The sequence below is a fragment of the Colossoma macropomum genome, unplaced genomic scaffold, assembly GCF_904425465.1.
Source record: "Colossoma macropomum unplaced genomic scaffold, Colossoma_macropomum, whole genome shotgun sequence".
NCBI classification, from domain to species: Eukaryota; Metazoa; Chordata; class Actinopteri; order Characiformes; family Serrasalmidae; genus Colossoma; species Colossoma macropomum.
This window is the reverse complement of record NW_023494802.1, coordinates 11,270,184-11,289,980: the sequence shown is the minus strand read 5'-3', so window position 1 is coordinate 11,289,980 and position 19,797 is coordinate 11,270,184. Positions and strand designations below refer to the sequence as shown.

Sequence of the window (19,797 nt, the reverse complement as noted above, 5' to 3'; positions counted from 1 at the left end):
GTCTGGACAAAACCTTGTATCTCTGAAACGGCAACTTTACAGGAGAAGGAAAACATTCTTAACCTTTAGTGTTTTAGTTAAGGTGGAGATTTTACTCCAAGCAATTTCTGACTGTTTCCATTGGTCCATTCAACATGAAATTTTGGCACAATGTAAAAAATATGCCCAAAAAAGATCAGACAGATTCAAGGTCTTATTGCCAACAGTGAAGATGTGATAGATTGTGTCAAACAGACCAACCGAAATGCTCCACAATCACTTTTTTACACTGACTTAACATTGAAACTTCAAGTTTTCCCTTCTCCTATAAAGTTACTTTTTTTTTTGAAGGTATGAGTTTTTCTGACAGTGACAATACAGATCAACACAATTATACCAAAAGCAACAGTGAAAGGCAAACATATTAATATAACATACAACATGTAATTCATGTGGAAGTGATACAGTCCTTTGAGTCAAGTCATTTGAATACATTACTTTTTTACTCTATACAAACTGTGCCCAACTCAATAAAAATACCAGACCCTTCAGCTGGCATTCGGCACTGTACACTGTATGATCATGTTCAGGCATGCCTGTGTCTGTGTGCTTGATTGACACCACCAGGCTCCATTCGGCCCTCACAGTCTTTCACCATAGCCTTCAAAACCTTGAAATGAGGGCCATTTGTCCAGTGCTAGGTGTGAAAAGGCACACTTCTCTCTTTGTTTTGAGGCTTGATTTAGAGAAGGGATCCCACGTAGGTGTGAAGTCCACTACACTGCCCTCCGTCTCCTCCCCCTTTGCCCACACACACTCCTCTCTCTGGCCCCTCCCACTGACACACTCCTTGTATACACTGCTCTCCCTCAGCACTCCCTCAGTATCAGTCTCACCTCACCGCCGAACCGCTCGCTCCACGCGGCTTGGATTACAGCTAAGGGAATATTACACGCCTGATCCGGCGGAGACACGTTCACTCACTGAGGAGACACTCACGCAGCCGGGATCAACATGGGGAGTAGCATGTCATGCGTCCCTCAGCACAACTTCAGGTTCTCCAGCAAGAGCTTCATACGCCGGAACAGGTACATTGTACAGCTGTGTACAGCTGTGACATCTGCTTCTGGGTCAGTTTAGACCTATAGACCTTTAAACTCCAAAGTTCATTTACAGGCTGCAGAATGTTTAATACTTTTAAAAGACTTAGCTTGATTCTCATTCATTATACTTTCAGAAATATTTCTTATTTAACATCTTAAACTGTAAGCTTGTCATTCAGTTATTAATCCTAAGGCTCTTTACTCATTAACCACTCTTAAAAATGAAAAAAGCCAAAGAAGCTCTTTGGAGGAGTATCGTAGAAGAACCACTTTTAGTTCCCTAAAGAACTTTCATTAGATTTTTCTTTAAAGAACCATTTTTATAAATGACCTGCGAGTGTGAAGAACCCTTTGAAAGTTTAAAGATCCTTTATAAAATGTAAACAGTGTTAAAATTCTGAACTAATTGTACAGTTTTTCTTTTCTTTGTCCTTTAATGGTTCTTTATTAAAAGCAATGGTTTTATAGAGTGGTGACAACTCAAAGAACCATTTGAATGGCTTTTTACATGGTTAAATGGTTCTTCTCTATGATGGAAAACCTGTTATACATGGTTCTTTAAAGACTCTTATTAAAAATGGTTCTATATAACAGCTTCAATTCTCTGGATGTCAAACTTGTTCATTGTTGACTTTCAGTAAAAAATACCACAGATACTTCCAAAATATACTTCTATATAGCACCAAAAAGGGTTCCTCTACTGTTACAAGTCTTAGAAGAACCTTTTTTTGGTACTACATAGAACCTTTCTGAACTAATATTATTATATCCAGTGATTGCAAATGAGTATAATGTATTATATGAACACAAATATTACCAAAATAGTAAAGTTAAAGAAGGAAATTGAGTCGTTGTGATATATTTTATGTGTGCAACCACTTGAACCATGTTTTTCAGTATGCTATGCACATTGTGTGCTTATGAGCCTGAGGAACTAAAGTGTGGACCCACTTGCAGTGTAGAGGGTTAATGGTGGACTGTAATATTAGGATAAACATCTGCTCAATGCTTGGAGCTCATCTGCGTAGTGCTGATGTCTGTAATTCTAATTAACTCCAGGCAGGATCACAGTTCAGAGGCACACTCACTCTCACATGTGCTGATAGCATTCAAAGCTATTCTCCTGTTTCCTTACCCTTCAGAGAGCTTTACCACATTGGCACCACCACATGGTCCTGTGCAAGTGTTCACTGTTTGAGTCTGTTCCGTTAGAAAGAAGATAATTGAGTTTTTTTTTAAATCAAGGATGATTCTGCAGTGGACGATTCTCTAGGTGAGGTCAGTGTGGGCGCAGAGAGCTAGAAGCCATAAAGAGCTATTGTGCTTTTATTACGCGCAGGTCAGCGCTCATTGTAACACGCCTGGTCCTGCTGCACCAAAGCTGGAGAAAGTTAGGCCTATCAGGTTTTTCAAGGTTTGAAAAACGATCTATTTGGCGGTTATACTCAAAACAGGGTCTGGAAGCTCAAGGCCCCTGTTGCTCATTCCCTCTCTCTCTCTCTCTCACTGAGAGTAGCAGGTGAATTGCTCGTCGGTCAAGAACAATGATGTCACTGTTCATGTTTCCTGTCCGTTACTGAGTGGGTTCACACGGTTTGCACTCTTTTGCTCTCTTAGCATAGAAAGCTAATAAAATACCTTCAATTAGTGTTGCTTTTGCAGATGCCTGTCTGTTAGCTCCACTCCTCCGTAGCTTAGATTCTCTGGATGCCGAACTGGTTCATCATTGACTGTCTGTAAAGAATACCACAGATACTTCCAATAACTCAAAGCATGAATGATCCCAGTGTTATGCTAATTGCATTCAAAACGCAGATAAAGAGAAGCAAGTCTAGGGCCTGACTTCCTCTCTTATGAATGTGCAGGAAAAAGACTTCATTACAGAGATTTGACACTAATGATTACGAATGGGGTCGTGGGTGACAAAGAATGACATTTGAACCTTATTGCACTGTCTATGTCCTGCGTCTGGAAACATAAGCTCTATTGTTCCCTCAGCGTAAATGGTGTACGGAGTGGCCTGTACAATACATTGACCAGTACGAGCTACCGGAGGTGCAGAAAGGTTGAGAATGGACATACAATGGAACTGTAAAGACTTTTGTGTGGGAAACTGACCAACAGACAGATCACAGTGTCACAGTGGTTTTACCCTGAGATTCTTTATTGATCAGTTTAATCCCAAAACCACAGGCTGTGAAGAAATGAATGTGCCTGACTAACATACTGTCACATTTCTTCCGAGCAGCAGCCGACTGTTCCGGAAAAAGAACCCACAGGAGGGGCAGGAGAAGTCCAACAGTATCATCAACATTCTCTGCACCGTCACCCCAAGAAAGGTGAGGAGTTTCTCACAGAAAATGTGAAAAATAATTGACTCTTGGTGGTTCTCAGAGAAGAAAAGCATCAAAAATATCCAACAACACTTGCAAGATTGACTAAATGGTAGTTTTAATGGTCTTATAGCAGCAAAAATGTCATAATTTAGCAAATTACACCAGTCTGATCATTTTCTACAGCGCACAAACCAAATGTTTTGGTTTTAAATGCTTTTCCACAATGTCATAGTGTTTACTCAAGCTGCTGCTCTGTCTGAGGACAAATTAGGGAAAGTCTGAGCGAAAATCAAATAAACTTCAGTGTTGAAGAAGAGAACACTTCATGTTATTTGGGTTCAAGCATTCCTTAATTTGTTCTCAAATATGGGAACAGCTCAACTAAACACTGTGACACACTTATAAACTGTTATAACAAGTATTTTACAACATAAACATCTGGATGTACACTGTATATTTGTACATTTTTGGGATCCCCCCACTTTAAGTGGGCCACCTGTCCATTATCTCTCATCATTTTGGAGATACAATACATATTATCTCACCATTTTTACCAAACATTATTAAATATGTCCATGAATACAATGTGTTAACATGCACTTAAGTGAGAAACCATGCCTTGACATTGTGTTTGCTCACAGGAAATGTCACCTAAAGACCTTCAGGCCATAGAAAACATCAAATGGGACCCTCCGTTCCATTACGATCCGGCCAGCGGATGGAAGAAGAGCAGCATCAACGTGAAGAACTATGGCAGGATGATCCACAGCTCCAAAGTGCGCTTCCGATTCGTCCACTGCCAGGTGAGGCACATCTGTTCACAACTCACATCACATGTGAAAGCCCTTTCACTCAGTCTATGCACATAAACCTGATGAAACTCCACAGTTGCTGGAACACAAACAACCAAATGGTAGTCACCACCATTAAAGCGATCATTACAGTGGTTTAGCAGTGACTCTTCCGCCACTTACTCATCCACCAACAAACAAAACAATACAAGATGTCACCCGATGGTCACGGTTGCCGCATTACGTATTAGCAAAGATTAATTGATGTGGGACCTCCAGCCGTGTCAGAACACGCAGGGTTGTGAAACATGTCAGTGTTGCAGTGCTCAGAGCTCACTCACCCCAGGCACAGAGCCTAAGATCAGCCTGCTGATAGAGCACCGAGGCGTGGGAACCTCCTTTATCAGGCTGGATTCCTGATGCCATGCAACCGTGGGCTGAAAAAAAAAGGAGATGGGAGAGAAAAGATACAAGAAATACAACAAACCAGGATGAAGTCATAACGTAAACCCCAAGCAAAGGTAGAAAGGAAATGTTACCTAAGAGCTTTTTGTTTTAAAGGCAGCCGACATGACTTGGGCGAAGTACAGACCTGTGCTATCAGATGAAAGGAAATGAGCTGGCCTCAGTAAATCAATGTCAGGGCCTTCTGGATTGGAACATTACTGAAGAGCAGCACCACTCCCCTTGGGCAGAGTTATTCATATTGACACATACTGTACAAAACATCGTTCCACAATTAATAACATTGATTGTCAACAGGAAAACTGAGCTTAGCTTGTAACCTCATTGTAATTGCCCTTTCCGTGGTTTGGTGGTTTATATAATTGAGCCATGCTTTGTCAACTATGGCTAGTAAACTAGAGTCTTGTGTAACTTTTCGTGCTGGATTTTGTGTAGCTTCTGGACTTTCGATGAACCACTCTTAAGGTTTTAATGCATGAAATCTTCTCGAATAATCTTTTAATCCAAAGAAATATGGCAAAGTACGTGAAGTACTAGGTCAACCAGCATAGCTACAGAGGAATCTCAGCGATTGTGTAGATAACTGGATTATGCACTTTTTCTGGCAGGATGTACACGACTGCTACCTGGACCTGTTCCAAACCCACCTTCATTTTGTCTCTAACAACACCACTGGACTCACCTATCAGGTAAAAACAGCCTCTGTTATATTGCATTTGTCACTGTATTCCTGTTTATCCATTTCATTGATTGGGCAGAGGTTTTAAAGTCTTCGCTGTATGTCCTCACTGTCTGAAAAACACTTCATATCTCCAAAAAAGTAACTTCACAGGAGAGGGAAAAGCTTTTTTTTATCTTTCACTCTACGTTAATGTAGCAGGATTTTATTCTAAGTCATTTTACAGCAGGTCTATTGGTCCGTTCGTCTTGAAATTTGGATACAGCATAAATGTAAAGTATTTTCAAATCATGTAAAATTCCCAAAAAGCAAAAAATGGCAAAGTTTTGTTCCGACAGTGGCGATACGCTACCTCTAGCTACTTCTCAAGTCATTACTGAGAATGAGGAAGATATTCAGTGTAGGCTGTATTAGATAACGATGATGTAAACTCTCTTCTGTCCAAGCCAACAGCGTGGCAGTGAGTAAATATGCAATAAACAGACTCGCAATAAAATCTGTGTGTTGCTCAATTAATCCAGCAGTTGATGTTAATCATTTCCTTTTATTATGTCTGCATTCTCTCTAAACCATGTGTCAAAACCAAGTGTGGTCACAATTAATGTTTATCACTCCCAGAGGGAAATGTGTAATTATGAGTATCCATGAATGACTTTATGTGAAAGCCTAAATACTAGAAGCCAAAAAAAGAGCCACCATAAAATGGAACACTAAGCAAATGCTTTGTTTCTCTGTAGGGCACGCTTCCTCTGAAAGAGCTCACTCTTTCCAAAGTGAAAAACAGAAACAGCTTTGGAGATCCACAAGACTTTGCATTCCAAATTAATGGTGAGTGGACATCTTCTACTTTTACTAAATATATGTATAAGAACCTGCTGTTGTATGAATACAGTATATTGGATGTTGGTGCTGGTTGCTTTTTTTTGAAGAAGAATGCCAGAATGTCTGCAAAAGTCAATTGTAAAGATGTAAACAAAGTCAATAAGAGTGTTTTGACATGAAACACATTGTTGTAAAGAAACTTAGTCAGAATTGTTTACAGAGGTGGGAAGAAGCAGACGTATGAAAACTTTAATGCCTCTAAAGCTACCAAAGCTCCTACATAAAATGGCGATAAATACATTGCTTGCAAAACATGTGTAAAAATACATATAAGGTGGAGAGGTACATGTAGGGCATTGTAAGGCAAGATAGTGCCCAAAGGAAACATGTATGGATGTATCACCATTTTTGTTAACCATCATCAACATGACACAAAAACACTTAGAAACTACCTCACTGGTTGTTTTGGATGGCAAACAAAGTGGCTATATTTATGTTATTGACCACATGCCTTCTGGTTCCTATCACCTCCATTACCGAAAAAAATCTATGTTAACAAGGTTCTCAACAAATTAGGAATTAAAAAAAAAATCAATGAAGGCCACAAAAATGATTTACATTAACACACATTTAGACGTTTCTTCCTGACAATTCTTTGAGTCTGGTTTGTGGTCCACTCCCAACACGGTCTTGCACTGTTTACAACCACAGTCACTTCCCATGTTCAGACATTCCAGTCATCCCAAAGTACCATGACCCCCCTTTCCCTTTTTCCGATCCTAAGACTAACTAGAGGGCTCTCCATTTGCTGGTGTCAGGCCAGGGTGAAATTGTCCTTCAAGGCCCTCCTTGTTATACGACAGGTGCGCCTGAACTCGCTCAGCTGTTGAGCTAAGAAGGCTCATTCCGTGGTGCTTTCACTATCATGATTAAGCCTTTCCGCATTCTACTTCCTCTGAACAGGCCCCAATTCTCATTAATGTTTGTCTACTTATTGTTTGTGAGAACTTTCTTGGATTTCCAATATGGTTACATAAATCATTGAAATGCATTTTTTTACTGGCTTGGCTGCTCTATAAACAAAATGATATCCACAAAAGTGAAGCCAGGAACCTCAAAGGGTGAGTGAACATGACCAGGATATGAGTCAAATCGAAGACTGGACATGTTTAAATACCTCTTTGGAACCATTGTTCAGATGAGTAATCCCACTGCTATGATACAGAGCAAGTAAAAATGCTTTAGATAGTGAAATGTGTTCTAAAAAACCATGACTCACTACTTCACATTTATTATCAAAGTGATGATATCTGCTGCAGACTCCAGCACATTCCCATCAACTGTGAGTGCTGGATCAAAAGGGGTCAGCTAAGGGAATATTTACAATCAGTCTGACGCTGTATTGGCTTTCACTGTGTTCTCATCGATTTAAGCAAGCATAGTTTCCATTCCAAGGTGAAAACAAAACCCACTATTAAAGCTAAGTAAGCTGTGATTGGAAATGACAAAGGCGGGGCTGATATCTCTAGTGATATGCGCTGGTATGTGGGGCTGATAATGGAGGGAAATTCCAGGACTGGTACATTCTTTTAGATCAGGAGTTCTGTATATGTGCCTGCTTCCCATCTTTACTTAATGTGAGGAATGCGATAATGTTAGGAGTGCTTGAGAGAAACATAGGCCACGTCATCGGTGTGAGTGCTTGGACATGTTATAAATATAATATGATGACACTCAGAGCAATCTTTATTCATTTAACCTTTAGAAATATTATAATTTACAGTATATAACTATTTTAGCTGTAATTACAGCATTATAAATAAGTAACTACATAGTTATAAATAGGTAATTACATAGATAGTTGCATAACTTACATTTTACATCCAGTTTGCATTCCATTTCAAAAGAATGGACCTTTTTCAGCTTGTTTCATTGTCACTGTTAAATTTTTTGATTGTCTAAAAGGTCCAGGATTTGGCTTTATATTCATGTTGATATTTGCTAACTACAGTCCGGCCTGTGCTGCTGCTCTCCTGTCCTCTTTTTTGCAGACCAAAATATAGTCACCCTAATTCAAATCTCCTGCTCTTATAAACTAAAATGTAGCATTGACTGAAAGTTTAGAACAAGTATGATAATTAACCAAATGGGAAAACTTAAAAACCTTTATAGCCACATTTAAGAGCCTGCTACTGACACCGAAGGGTGTGCATTCCCTTCATGGCCTTTGAACCAACCTTTGACCCTATGTTTTTGACCTTCATAGGTGTCAGCTTGAACCCCATTATCGTCTACTGCTCAAACCAGGAGGATATGGACAACTGGTTTGGTCTCCTGCAAGAACACATTGAGGCCAACGGTGGCACTGCAATCGCACCAGAGACACATGGCAGGATTAAGGTATGTAACTATAAGCACTCATCAGTGCGATCCATAACTGAACACTAAGCCTGCGCATTAGAACTGATAATGATCACTTTAACAGCTGGAAGTGGGCAGTAAAGCTGGGTGGACGATTTAGGTCAGTGTTATTTTCTTTTCATAAGGATTGCACATGGGAGTGGCTGGGATTGTGGTCACCTTAAACACAGCATAAAAGAAATGATTTGCAGCCAGTGCTGACATGTAACGCTGTTGCAATGAGTGAGGTCACTAAACAAAACAGTTTCACAACAATCGGCTTTGTTTAACAACAACAGTTTTGTCCTGTAATTAGAAGAAGTGTGGAATTAAGAAACGTATGGGATTTTCTCTCATCTAAAATCCAAGGCAGCCAGTAAATACTGCTGCATTTTACAGTCATCTTACAAGGCATGTCAAGGCAATAAAATGTCACCTTATCCTTGCATTATTGTTTTATTGTAGTGAACATTTTTTCCTGTAACACTGATCCATTTTATTTAAATGAAGAAGTTTATTGTTGCTATAACTTAGAAGCTTGTGAGTTGATGTATCTCTCGCTGGGTGTACTTTTATCAGGTCCACAAAATCGAGCAATCTGTTGAGGGGAAAGAAGAGCTGAGGAACTCCATCAGTAAAGAGCCCATCTATGAGTGGGAGGGGTCACAGCGAGAGAGCCTGGGCCCAATCGCCTACGTCACTAAAGTCCGACTTCAGCATCTGCCCTGCCAGGTAAGACCGCATTAATAAATCAGCATCTACTAAACCAATCATGAAGAGAATATGTGCTTCCTGCTGTTGTCAGATTTGTGTATGTGGATGTGTGGAGAAGGATGTTGTTTTAAAAAATATAATCTTTTCCCCGACTTCTGTTTCTGTTCTTGGCATCTCAAAATAAATGCCATTTCTCAAAATATTGACTTCATATCTAGAAATCATGACTAATTTTCTCAAAACTTTGACTGAATATTTTTGAGTAAAGGCCTATTTTCTCAGAATATTGACTTCAAATCTAGAAATAATGACAAAGTTTCTCAAAACGTTGACTTAATATCTTTAAATAAAGACTTATTGTCACAAAATATTGACTTTATATCTAGAAATAATGACAATTGTTCTCAGCAAGTTGACTTAATATCTTTAAATAAAGACTTTTTTTAGAATATTGACTTAATATCTAGAAATAATTACTGATATTTCACAAATATTTGACTTAATATCTTTAAATTAAACTTAATTTCACAGAATATTGACTTAGTATCTCAAAATTATGACATAATTTTTGTGTCTGAGATATTATTCAGAATTAGAGAGTAGTACTTTTGGGATGTAGTACATCATTATTATGAGATACTGTGTGTAAGTCATTATTTCAACACAGTAAGTCAATATTTTGAGAAAATAAGTCTTTTTGTTAAAATTATAAGTCAAAATTTTGACTTACAAAAGGAATATGCTTCCATAGTCCAGTAGGCTCAACAGTCAGAGATCATTACATGAACAGCACAAAGTTTTTAACATCTTGGTACTTTATTACAAAGTTCTGCTGATGTATGTGATCATACATGTTTATACTGAGTCTTCTAACAGCTTCAAATGGGAGAATCAGATTTTAGAACTCGGCCTGTTTTATAAATTTACATTTGAAATGGTGCTTTTCAGCCTCCAGTTTAGTTGTTTAGATGTAAGACACTGTCACTCTGATTTCTTACGACACCCGAGGGAGGAAAAGTGTGAAGAACAAAAAACGCCGCTGATAGGCTGATAGACTTCTTTGTATATGTACTTTGCTCAACTGAAGATTACTTGCCTGCTGGTTTCGCTGGGGGTGCAACTGCCGTTACCTTACTTACCCTTGAAAAAACTGTGAAACGGGATCAGCTTACCCTGAGGGTCTCAGAAGACTAGCCCCTCATTTGTCTGCAGTGTTCCAGTATCATCAGCTTTTGCTTGCACTGCAGGGGGGCAGAGAGTCAGCAGACGGGCTGTAATGAAATGTAACCAAATCTCTAAACATTTTCCCACAGACGAGGGTGAGAACTCAGACACGTCTCTCTTTTTTTAAGGATAATGCGCACACGTGTGTGTCTTTGTATCAACTGGGTGTGTAAACCAGTTGCTTTGCTCACGTACGGACTTGACTCACCCCGCAGCTGTTTGTCTGACACACCCTATAATGAGCAAAGACACACCATCACTGTCAGAGCAAGCACTCTGCTATCGCTGCATGTCCCGTGACTGAGGAAGCACTTGTGCACATGGTTCACACTAAGTTAAAAATATGTGTAGATGCTGGAGTGCAGATTGTGAGACATTGCACAGTCTCATATTTGCTTCAAGCACCCTCAGTTTGGCATTAATGTTTTTTGAAATATTCCTATTTTATAGCAACAGTTTGCAACTTGTTGCTATTGGTTTTGCTATGTTAAGATAATCCACTTGTATAAGCAGGGAAAGTCAAAGAAAATAGGAAAATAATTGTTAAAAACAGCAGTTTTTAGAACTGGAGTTAAAAAATCATTGAAAGATTCAAACGAAAGTGAGATTCCTGACAACCAAGTAAGACCTGGTAGACCACCAAAACTGACACCATCACATAAACAGCACTTAAAGCTTTCATCTTTGAGAAATTATGAAGAAAATCAAGCTGTAGTTCTGCTTCACCTCTGAAAAATTCCACTGTCCATCCTTCCACTGTGAGATAACTCAACACTTTGGATCTGTGTAGAAAAGGCATCCAACTTCTAAGACTGAACTTTGGAGGTGTGGAAAAATATCCCTGCAGATTTCTTCCAAAAACTGAAAGCAAGTCTCCTGATAAGAATGTAAGAAGCTATAATAAGAGCAAAAGGTGGACACACTAAATACTGAAAAAACTCATACTATGTAGTTTTCGGGTCTTCACTGTAAGCGAACAATGAATAACTTGTACTTAATGGCCCTTTTGAGTGGAAATAAATGAAGGGTGGTCTCTGACTTTGCTCTGTACTGTATATTACATATTAATAATGCAACTCTTCTTTCTGCCCACAGGAGCAGTATGACAGGCTGCTGGTGATGTACCCTACTAATCTTATTATACTGTCTGAGGAAAGCGATGGCCTCTTCTACAAGGTAAATCAAACACCTCAAACTTCTCAGTTCATGCACTGTCACCACAAACACTGCCTTTCCTCAATGAAAGTATTTAAGCAAACTAAAACTCTGCATGCTGTAAATGTGATTACAGGGAAAACTTCCTTTGAACATGATAACAGTCACCACTCCGTGCCAGGACATCAAGCCAAACACATTTATGATTGAAGGTAGGTTAATTATCATGCCACTTCCTTTGCTTTTACTGATCCTATTATATCAACTCTCTGTCAATCAGTGCTTCTTTATCAACCCTATGCCACGGGCACCAGATCTTTATGGGACATTGATTAAGCCTAATTATGGACTAAACAGCAAATCTAATGAAATATCTCATTAAATATCTTATTTTGACTAAGCTTAGACTTAACCTGTTCTGGGAAACTGGCCCTGTCTGCGCAGAAGCTTGAGTCTTATGTCAGTCTCTTCCTTGTCTTTGTCCATTTGTAGGCAAGCTGATCAACCCCATTGTTGTGTCCTGCCCAAACACAACCGAGTTCCGCGAGTGGATCCAACACTTCAAATCTGCGGACGTCCCCATCCTCAGCCCTCCTCCTCCAGTCTATGACATCATCTACACTCCAACTCAGAGAGAGGTAAGCAGTCTCCAGACTCACTGACCTCTTGACACGCTAACTCAACATGACTCAATGCTGCACCATACATGGTAGGTGTGGCATCCTGCTGGTAAGAGGTACTGATCCCATACAGTGGTGTAACTATCAGCAGTGCAGGCAGAAAAATCATACTGGGGGCCAGAACACATTGTCGCATGGTGACCAGGCCCCCAAAATCTTTATTGGACCCCTTATGTTTCTATGTATTCAATTTTAAGCCCATGTCTTTGAGCCCGCTGTATAGAAGAATACTTATTTTAACTGTTAGATATTAGCATAGCTATTGTAGCTGCTAACTATTAGCACAGCATAAATAAATAAATTATATAACTTTTTTATTAATTGAAGATCATTTTCAAATGCATATTTATATTTATGCTGCAGCCCATAAGATCCTAGTCACACCACTTACCCTGTCCTTTGTCACCAGGCTCCAGAGATAGATGTCAGATGGAGCAGCGGTAGCCGCGGGGGCGCCGTCCCACTACAGAGGTCCCAGAGTGGACGGGGATCTCGAGAGCTGCAGTTGCCCCGGGGTGATGACAACCCTCTTTCCCCTGGTTACACCGAGCCCCTCTGTGTAAGTGCCTATCCCAACTCCTTAAACCCATTAACTTCATGCTGCCTATTATAGTGTTTGTACAGCTGCCCAGTATTATTATAACTCAGACTGTCTTGCTAAGTGAACTGTTGTCAGGCTGCCACCGTACATGTCAGCCGATGATCATTTTCTTTGAGCTATTGCCAGACCCAGAACAAGCCTTCACTGCTTTCCAACTTTCCAAATTAAGCACTGTATATAGTTTATATAATGAAGTCTATATAAAATGTCAATGAAAATATATCACCACAATATATAGATTAATATAAACATTCTTTATCCTGACCCTTGTAGAAAGTGCCAGTTCACTTGGGCAAAAAGCTGTTTTGGGTCTCTTCACCTCTACATAACATCAAAAACCAAACAATCTACAAAAGTAAACATCACCCACCTAATTTCCTGTTAATCAGAGCTTTCTAAAATAGAATATTCAAGGTGGATTCCATGGCTTATCTGACTTACTGTAAGTGTTTGTTTTGGAGGAGCAGTAGCAGCCATGAGTTGGAACAGTTTCTGTGGTCGTGGTGCTATTAATTATTAACTTAGCTTCCAACCCTTGCTGCTCCTCTTACCATGTAAAAGAATCTTCTTGTTTGTAGCTGAACAGATTGATCTAACACTGTTGTGCTGAATGCCTCAGCCTGTGGCTCTGTGTCATGCTGTCTTGTAGTACAAAAAAAAGAAAGACATGAGCACTCTCAGATGTTTGCTGTTATTAGAAACATTCCATGATCAGATTCACCCACACAGCACTACATAACTCAGCAGATGGCCTGAATGGTGTATGGCTTTGAAGTTACCATCACATGGTAGTGCCAGGACATTTTATCTCCCTCCCAGCCTCCAATTCAGAAGCACTGAGCCCAATTAATTTACCAATGACAGGGCAGTGTGCCCAAAGGGAGCTCCGCTGAGGGTGTAGCTATCACAGCATGCTTAGTGCTGATAAGAGTGCCCTTCCTTTTAAGCTTAGTGTACTGATAAACTAGCTTCTCTAACACAGGATCTGGTTTTAGGGTAATTACTTAATTATTGCATAGTAGTTACATAATGAATTACACTTGTATACAATGTGTAATTTACATTTCTATACATTTTTAACAGTCTACACTATTATTGATGTAAAAAATGGCAAAAAAAATAAAGGATGGCTCTTTCTTGAACGATCTGTTTTCAGAACAGAACTATGCACAACAATAAAGTTTAGTCAAATTCAAACCATAGTTCTGTGTCTTAATGTCTGTTTATAAACTTGAATGTTGTATCAATTTAAAGTTTTTTTTAATGATTAGTATTGTATTTGCTTTGTGTAGCCTCACTAATCTGCTCCTTCTCTTCTTTTGGGTGTTTGCAGTACATCTCCAGCAGACCCACCTCCACTGACACGCAGTATTCGGTGCGTCTGGGCAGCAGGAGTAACAGCATGTCGTCTCAGACTAGGCCTGCGACCGACCTCATGTCCCTGCGTTACTCATCTCCTCAGCGTTCCTCGGTCCTGTCCAACAATGATCCCATGTCTCCAATTTACACAACTCCCTACAGCGCCATGCGCAACAACACCCCTGCGCAGCGTCTCGAGAAGGCCCCACTTATCAAGGTAGCTAAATCCTGCACCTGACCTACAATTTTCACTAATACATTGTGTCATTAACAGCACATTTTACTTCATTTCCGATGGAAAGCATGTCCTTTATCATTTTTTACTGAATATTGAGTCTTAAGATCATTAAATGAACAATTAGCTGCAGTTATTTATGATGGTATGTTCTCATTTTTTTGTCTTTGTTCAGTCCAACAGCTGGAGCAATCCTCAAAACTCCATAAAGTACCAGCTCTCCGTTCCCCACCGGCACTCAGACATGCTGGCCGCCCGCAAGCCTCTCTCACCCCTATATGACGACCCTACCACCCCTGGGATGTACCCGCTGGACGAGGGATCAGCGAAGGCATCGGTAAGTGGGTCAGGACATCAGATCTGCTCTCTCACTTTACACTGCGGCTCAGTGTGACCCAGCATGTGGAGAGCGGGGCACTGAACTGACCGGCCTAAACCTCGGAAAGTCCCAACAGCCATGATTACTAATTGATTGATCTAGATGCATAATGGAAGAGTCTGCTGAAGAAAGTAGATTTCATTAAGTACCAATGGGCATTAAATGATAGAAATCCTATTGAACGGACATTTGAGAGAAGTTTTATGAATGCAGGCCTCTAGGTAACACCTTGAACTCTAGGCTTATTATTCCGTTATTCATTCTGAGATGAATTATTCAGTAACTAATTCAGCTTAACAAATAGTTCTAGACATCTCAGGTGGCCTAAGACTTTTGCACAGTATTGTATATTCTAATACTATAATCAAGAGTTTCATTGAAGCTGTGATTAACAGCAGTATATTTTCCATGTTGAACAGCATTCCTCACGGGTCTCCATGGAACAGCACTGCCCTCCTCTCCTCCCAGCTTCCTTCCGCCTGTGCACGCCTCCTCCAGGCCGCAGGAACAGAGGCATCCAGTCCCAGGAGTCTGAGGGGGACAGCACGGATCGGGCACTGGAGCAGCGCGCCCAAGCCGTCTCCAGATTGAAGCTGCTGCCCGCTCCCAACACAGTACCACAGCACAACCACATAGCACAGGTAACCCTGCCGTCCATGCATGTGAATTTCAATGGAAAATAGAACAATAGAAAATAGAACTGTATCTGCCAGAAGCACATAGCTTAAAATAATCCATGCCATTGAACAGACTTGCCCGATCTGGGCTTAACCAGAATTAAGGCAACAGTGCTGAATGAATGTGTATTCTCTCGTCCTTTACAGAGAGCTTTCCCAGGCCTGTGTGCTGCAGAGACACGGGCCATGCCCTACAGTCACTCACCAGGTGAGAATTCACGGCATGTGAAAGTTATATGGCTTCCATGGTTTCACAGTGTCATTCATGTGCACGACTGGAACGAGATATTTCAGGGCAGGCTGTGAGACCACATTTTCAGTTTTAAAGGGTCCATATCATGGAAGACTGAATTGGCCTCCAAAGAGTTTGATGTAGTGTATCAACTTTGTTATAGTTTTAAAACATGCACTTCCGATTCCATGGAAAAAAAGCTACTAAAATAGCTTGTTGTGGAGTAGTTGTTTTTGTGATGTCGCAAAAAACAGCATATTTACATTCACTTAGCCTACAGCACTTTAGCTCCACCCATTCACATTGAAGTTATAAGGAGTGTTTCAGACTGGACTGCTTATTTAAATAAGGCACCATAGGGGGCAGCCAATCAGAACAGAGATCATTTACATATCCCAGCCTTAGAGAAACAGCCTGTTTAATTCTTGGGAATAGATTGGAAAATGATCATGTATAAATGTAGCATTTTTGGTACATAAAATGACAAAATGTCATGAGTTGGCTTCAGGTAAAATATCAAAGATGAAAAATTAAGGATTTTTAAATAAAGGTTGTAAAATAATCAAAGTTAGAATCAAGATTATTTGCGATAAACATTAACTCATTGAACCCTAAAAGCCTGGATGGTGGCAGAGGCTTCAATTCCATCATAACACACACATGAGTTTCCTTGAAGTCACTTTATAATTTATAGTATTTAAGTATTATCTAAGTAATAAGTCTTAGAATTAATAACTCAGTCATAAGCCTGGAGTTTAGAGGGTTAACATGTATTAGGAATTCGGTGTTTGGTGTTTAATCAAAACACACTACATTCAACACAATTTACAACTACACTTATTGCACACAATTTAATCTTATGCATGCTTGTATATAAGCAAAGAAAAATATGAATTGTGACTGTTGCGAATAAATGTGGTATTTTATAATCTTAAAATATACAAAAACAAAAGGTTTTTGAGTCAATATGAATGCAGCTTTTAGTTGTGTACACAACAGACAGTCGATCCTGTTCCACAGCTGTGCTATGCTAACGTCATTAGCTCTCAGGTTTAGAGATGTCGCCATAGGAAAACGTCTGTGGTGACAATATCCTAGAAATAGATAGCACTGTTCAAGAAGACACAGAGCTCAGAGGATGGTTTTAGAATGACCTTTACACACATACACACACACACACACACACACATGCACTGAACTTGGCTTGTGTGTGTGTGTGTGTGTGTGTGTGTGTGTGTGTGTGTGTGTGTGTGTGTGTGTCAGTCAGAGCCTTTAAAAGTCTAGGAAAAATGTGTGTATGTCTGTTTGTAATGGAGCTCAGCACAGCAACAGTCCAGATGACAGCTCTGCAGGTGGCACATTAGGGGAAGCCCAGTGAAAGGACAGAATTACCTCTGAGAATGATTTAAAGCTTTCAGCCTGGACTCCCTGCAGACCATCAGTCAAGTGAACCCACTCATTAGCTGTAGGATCGCTCCAAACTACAGTAATGGAGTGCATGTTTAGAATTAAGTATACGGTGCAGTATTTCATTATTATTGCACTGATGGCTATTTGTTTATATTTTACTGCATACATTCTGTAGTGATGCTGTAACTGACACTTCATTCAAAACAAGAAATTCCTGTTATTTTTTTTTTTTGTAATAATGTTGGTCGGTATTTATTCTAGTGTTATAAAGCTTATTTAAGCAAAAACACACTTAAAGGTGAAGTCCACTGATTTGGCAAAATGTTTTGCTTAATTCTATCATTGACATGTAAACAAATTGATTCAGAATGGTTTGATGTGAGATGGTTCACTGTAGAGAAACTTACTAAAAAGATTTCTTTACAGTGGTGATGATAGGAACCAGGGGTCATATGTCCACAACACAAACTTAGCCATTTTATTTATGTGAATAAAATATGTTTAGGCCAAAATCATGTCACACAACTATTATAAAACAATGCCTAAAGCATCAAGTGACATATCTGTAACCATTTTGGGTAATAATTTTCTGCAAGGTAGCTTTTAAAGACTTGAAACTCTTCGGATGTCTGGTTCCTATCACCACCACTGTGAACAATTCTGACTTGGTTTCTCTAGAACTCTACAGAGCCATCCTGATTGACTTAGTTTATACCTTAATGATGTATTTATGCATATAGTCTTGAAAATCACTGGATTTCCCCTTTTATGACCTGTAAATAGTTTTGAACAGTTTTCTCTGGTGACCTAAGACCTACTATATATTCTGCTATTAATCAGTGAAGCTGTGATTAATGGCAGTTGAACTTAGCAATTAAATCTAATTTCACTCCAAAATACAGTAGCATTTAGCATTCTGTCATTGTGCAATATGCAGTGATGAGGTGCCCACTCCATCTACTTTATCTTGGCTGTCCAGTCTGCTTTCACGTCACTGATTGTAATCTGTGGAATGTCTGTTCTGCAGGACATTTAACTTCCACGTTTACAGTGTAAAAGAATGTAGTTGTGTTCATTCCTCAGTGTTAAAGGGCAGGATTAGGTAAGCCTCTCATTCTACAGGTTTTAAAGGGACCAGGTTAGCTGATATGTCACTTGTGCAGTTCACATATTTCACGTATTTTACATATTTAGGTATTATATTTCTATGTATGTCCTGTGCACAAGAGATAAAGTTTCGAATTGCTCTTTTGCTCTCACAGATGACAACTCTTACCTCGAACCAGTGGAACCGGACGACCAGGAAATAGACTATGACAACATTTGGGAGTATGACTGCAGTAACGGGATGATTCAAGGCTTGCCTGGAATTTCACCACACCGGACGCAGCCTGACTTCGCCGCTCGAGGCCTCAGCGCTATGGCAACACAGCAGAGATGGTCATAAAGAGGAACAATGGGCTTCCACCCGTCTGGACTTGTGCACATAGCAGGATAATCTGTGCCTTACTGCACTCTCTCTCTCTCACACACGCATACACCGGCATTGAGAAAGGGCTTTATATGAGGCCCAATTCCCCCACTGTATCTGAATGATCTCCCTGGGGAAATGTACATGGGCTGACTAGGCTCATGTAGGCACTGGAGCACTAAGCTCTTTTCTTTTCCCACAAGAGTCTCTGTACTCCTTTAAAATGTCACTTCCTGTTTTTTCTTTCTTTCTGTTTTGTAGATAGGTTATTATTATGATTCTAATAATTAGATTTTATTTATTAGGAAATAACTTAAGCCTTAAGCTTGTACTTGCATTTCTGCATCCTACACTACAGCTCATTCGAATGTGAGAATTCAGACACCACTCGTCTTGCAGTCATTTGTTAGATGTAGCATTTGTGCTTATAAACCTTTATGCTGCTGAAAAAAATAAGGGCTCTTTCTTGACACTACAGTTTCTAGTTTTCTTATTGTGTATATAATGTAAATAATTATTTTTATTGACTGTCTGAAATTTTGTTTTTTTGCACTGCTGTTTATACTGTTAATTAATATTTTTAATATTTATATATTTTTAGTCACATACAACAGTGAATGCTGTTCTTTTGATAGCCATTCCAGCAACACAAATAAGTCGGCGTTTGTTATTTACAGTTTACAAGAAAACACTGTCTGTGTATAAGCAGGTTTGGTTTTAAACATGTCACATATGCACATACTTTGCAGTTAGGTATGTTTGCCTTATTCCTTCAGTTTGGTGTGATGTGATATTCTTATTTGAAAATAAAAATTCATTCGTTTTTTGATGAATTGAGAATTGAGTGGTTTAATTAACAATTATACAAGTGACAGATATATATGTGTGTGTATATATATTTAGTAGTAAATATATATATATATATATATATTTCGTAGAATGAAGAACTAGCAGTATTTATTTCCAATTCTCATACCTATATTTATAATCAAATTTGACCAAAAGACAGAATTTAATAGCTATACAATCTCTCACTTGGTAAACTTTATATTTCACATCCCAACAACTTCCAAATGAAAGTGTGA

General features: G+C 39.4%; 1 protein-coding gene and 1 long non-coding RNA gene across 2 annotated transcripts; one reads left to right on the top strand and one right to left on the bottom strand.

The window, feature by feature from the left end:
- The first annotated feature begins 849 nt into the window (after positions 1–849).
- Positions 850–19,545, top strand: plekhn1 (pleckstrin homology domain containing, family N member 1). The gene is made up of 16 exons (XM_036592029.1): positions 850–1,067; positions 3,331–3,421; positions 4,060–4,221; positions 5,283–5,363; positions 6,091–6,181; positions 8,442–8,575; positions 9,155–9,307; positions 11,609–11,689; positions 11,805–11,880; positions 12,161–12,306; positions 12,758–12,907; positions 14,283–14,525; positions 14,719–14,880; positions 15,342–15,563; positions 15,747–15,807; positions 18,504–19,545. Exons 1-16 carry the CDS (start codon positions 994–996, stop codon positions 18,686–18,688), a joined length of 2,112 nt encoding a protein of 703 aa, XP_036447922.1. The 5' UTR covers positions 850–993; the 3' UTR covers positions 18,689–19,545.
- Positions 4,091–4,823, bottom strand: LOC118822762. Its single transcript, XR_005008471.1, has 3 exons — positions 4,749–4,823; positions 4,551–4,646; positions 4,091–4,309 (listed from the first exon to the last, which is right to left on the bottom strand). It is a non-coding gene; the product is annotated as an uncharacterized LOC118822762 (long non-coding RNA).
- Positions 19,546–19,797: the final 252 nt, after the last annotated feature.

Excerpts from the sequence above, each read along its gene's own strand:
- plekhn1 (XM_036592029.1), top strand. The coding sequence starts at position 994 with ATGGGGAGTAGCATGTCATGCGTCCCTCAGCACAACTTCAGGTTCTCC. Across the intron at positions 8,576-9,154 it reads AGACACATGGCAGGATTAAG|GTCCACAAAATCGAGCAATC; the intron begins GTATGTAACTAT and ends TACTTTTATCAG. Across the intron at positions 12,307-12,757 it reads ACACTCCAACTCAGAGAGAG|GCTCCAGAGATAGATGTCAG; the intron begins GTAAGCAGTCTC and ends CTTTGTCACCAG.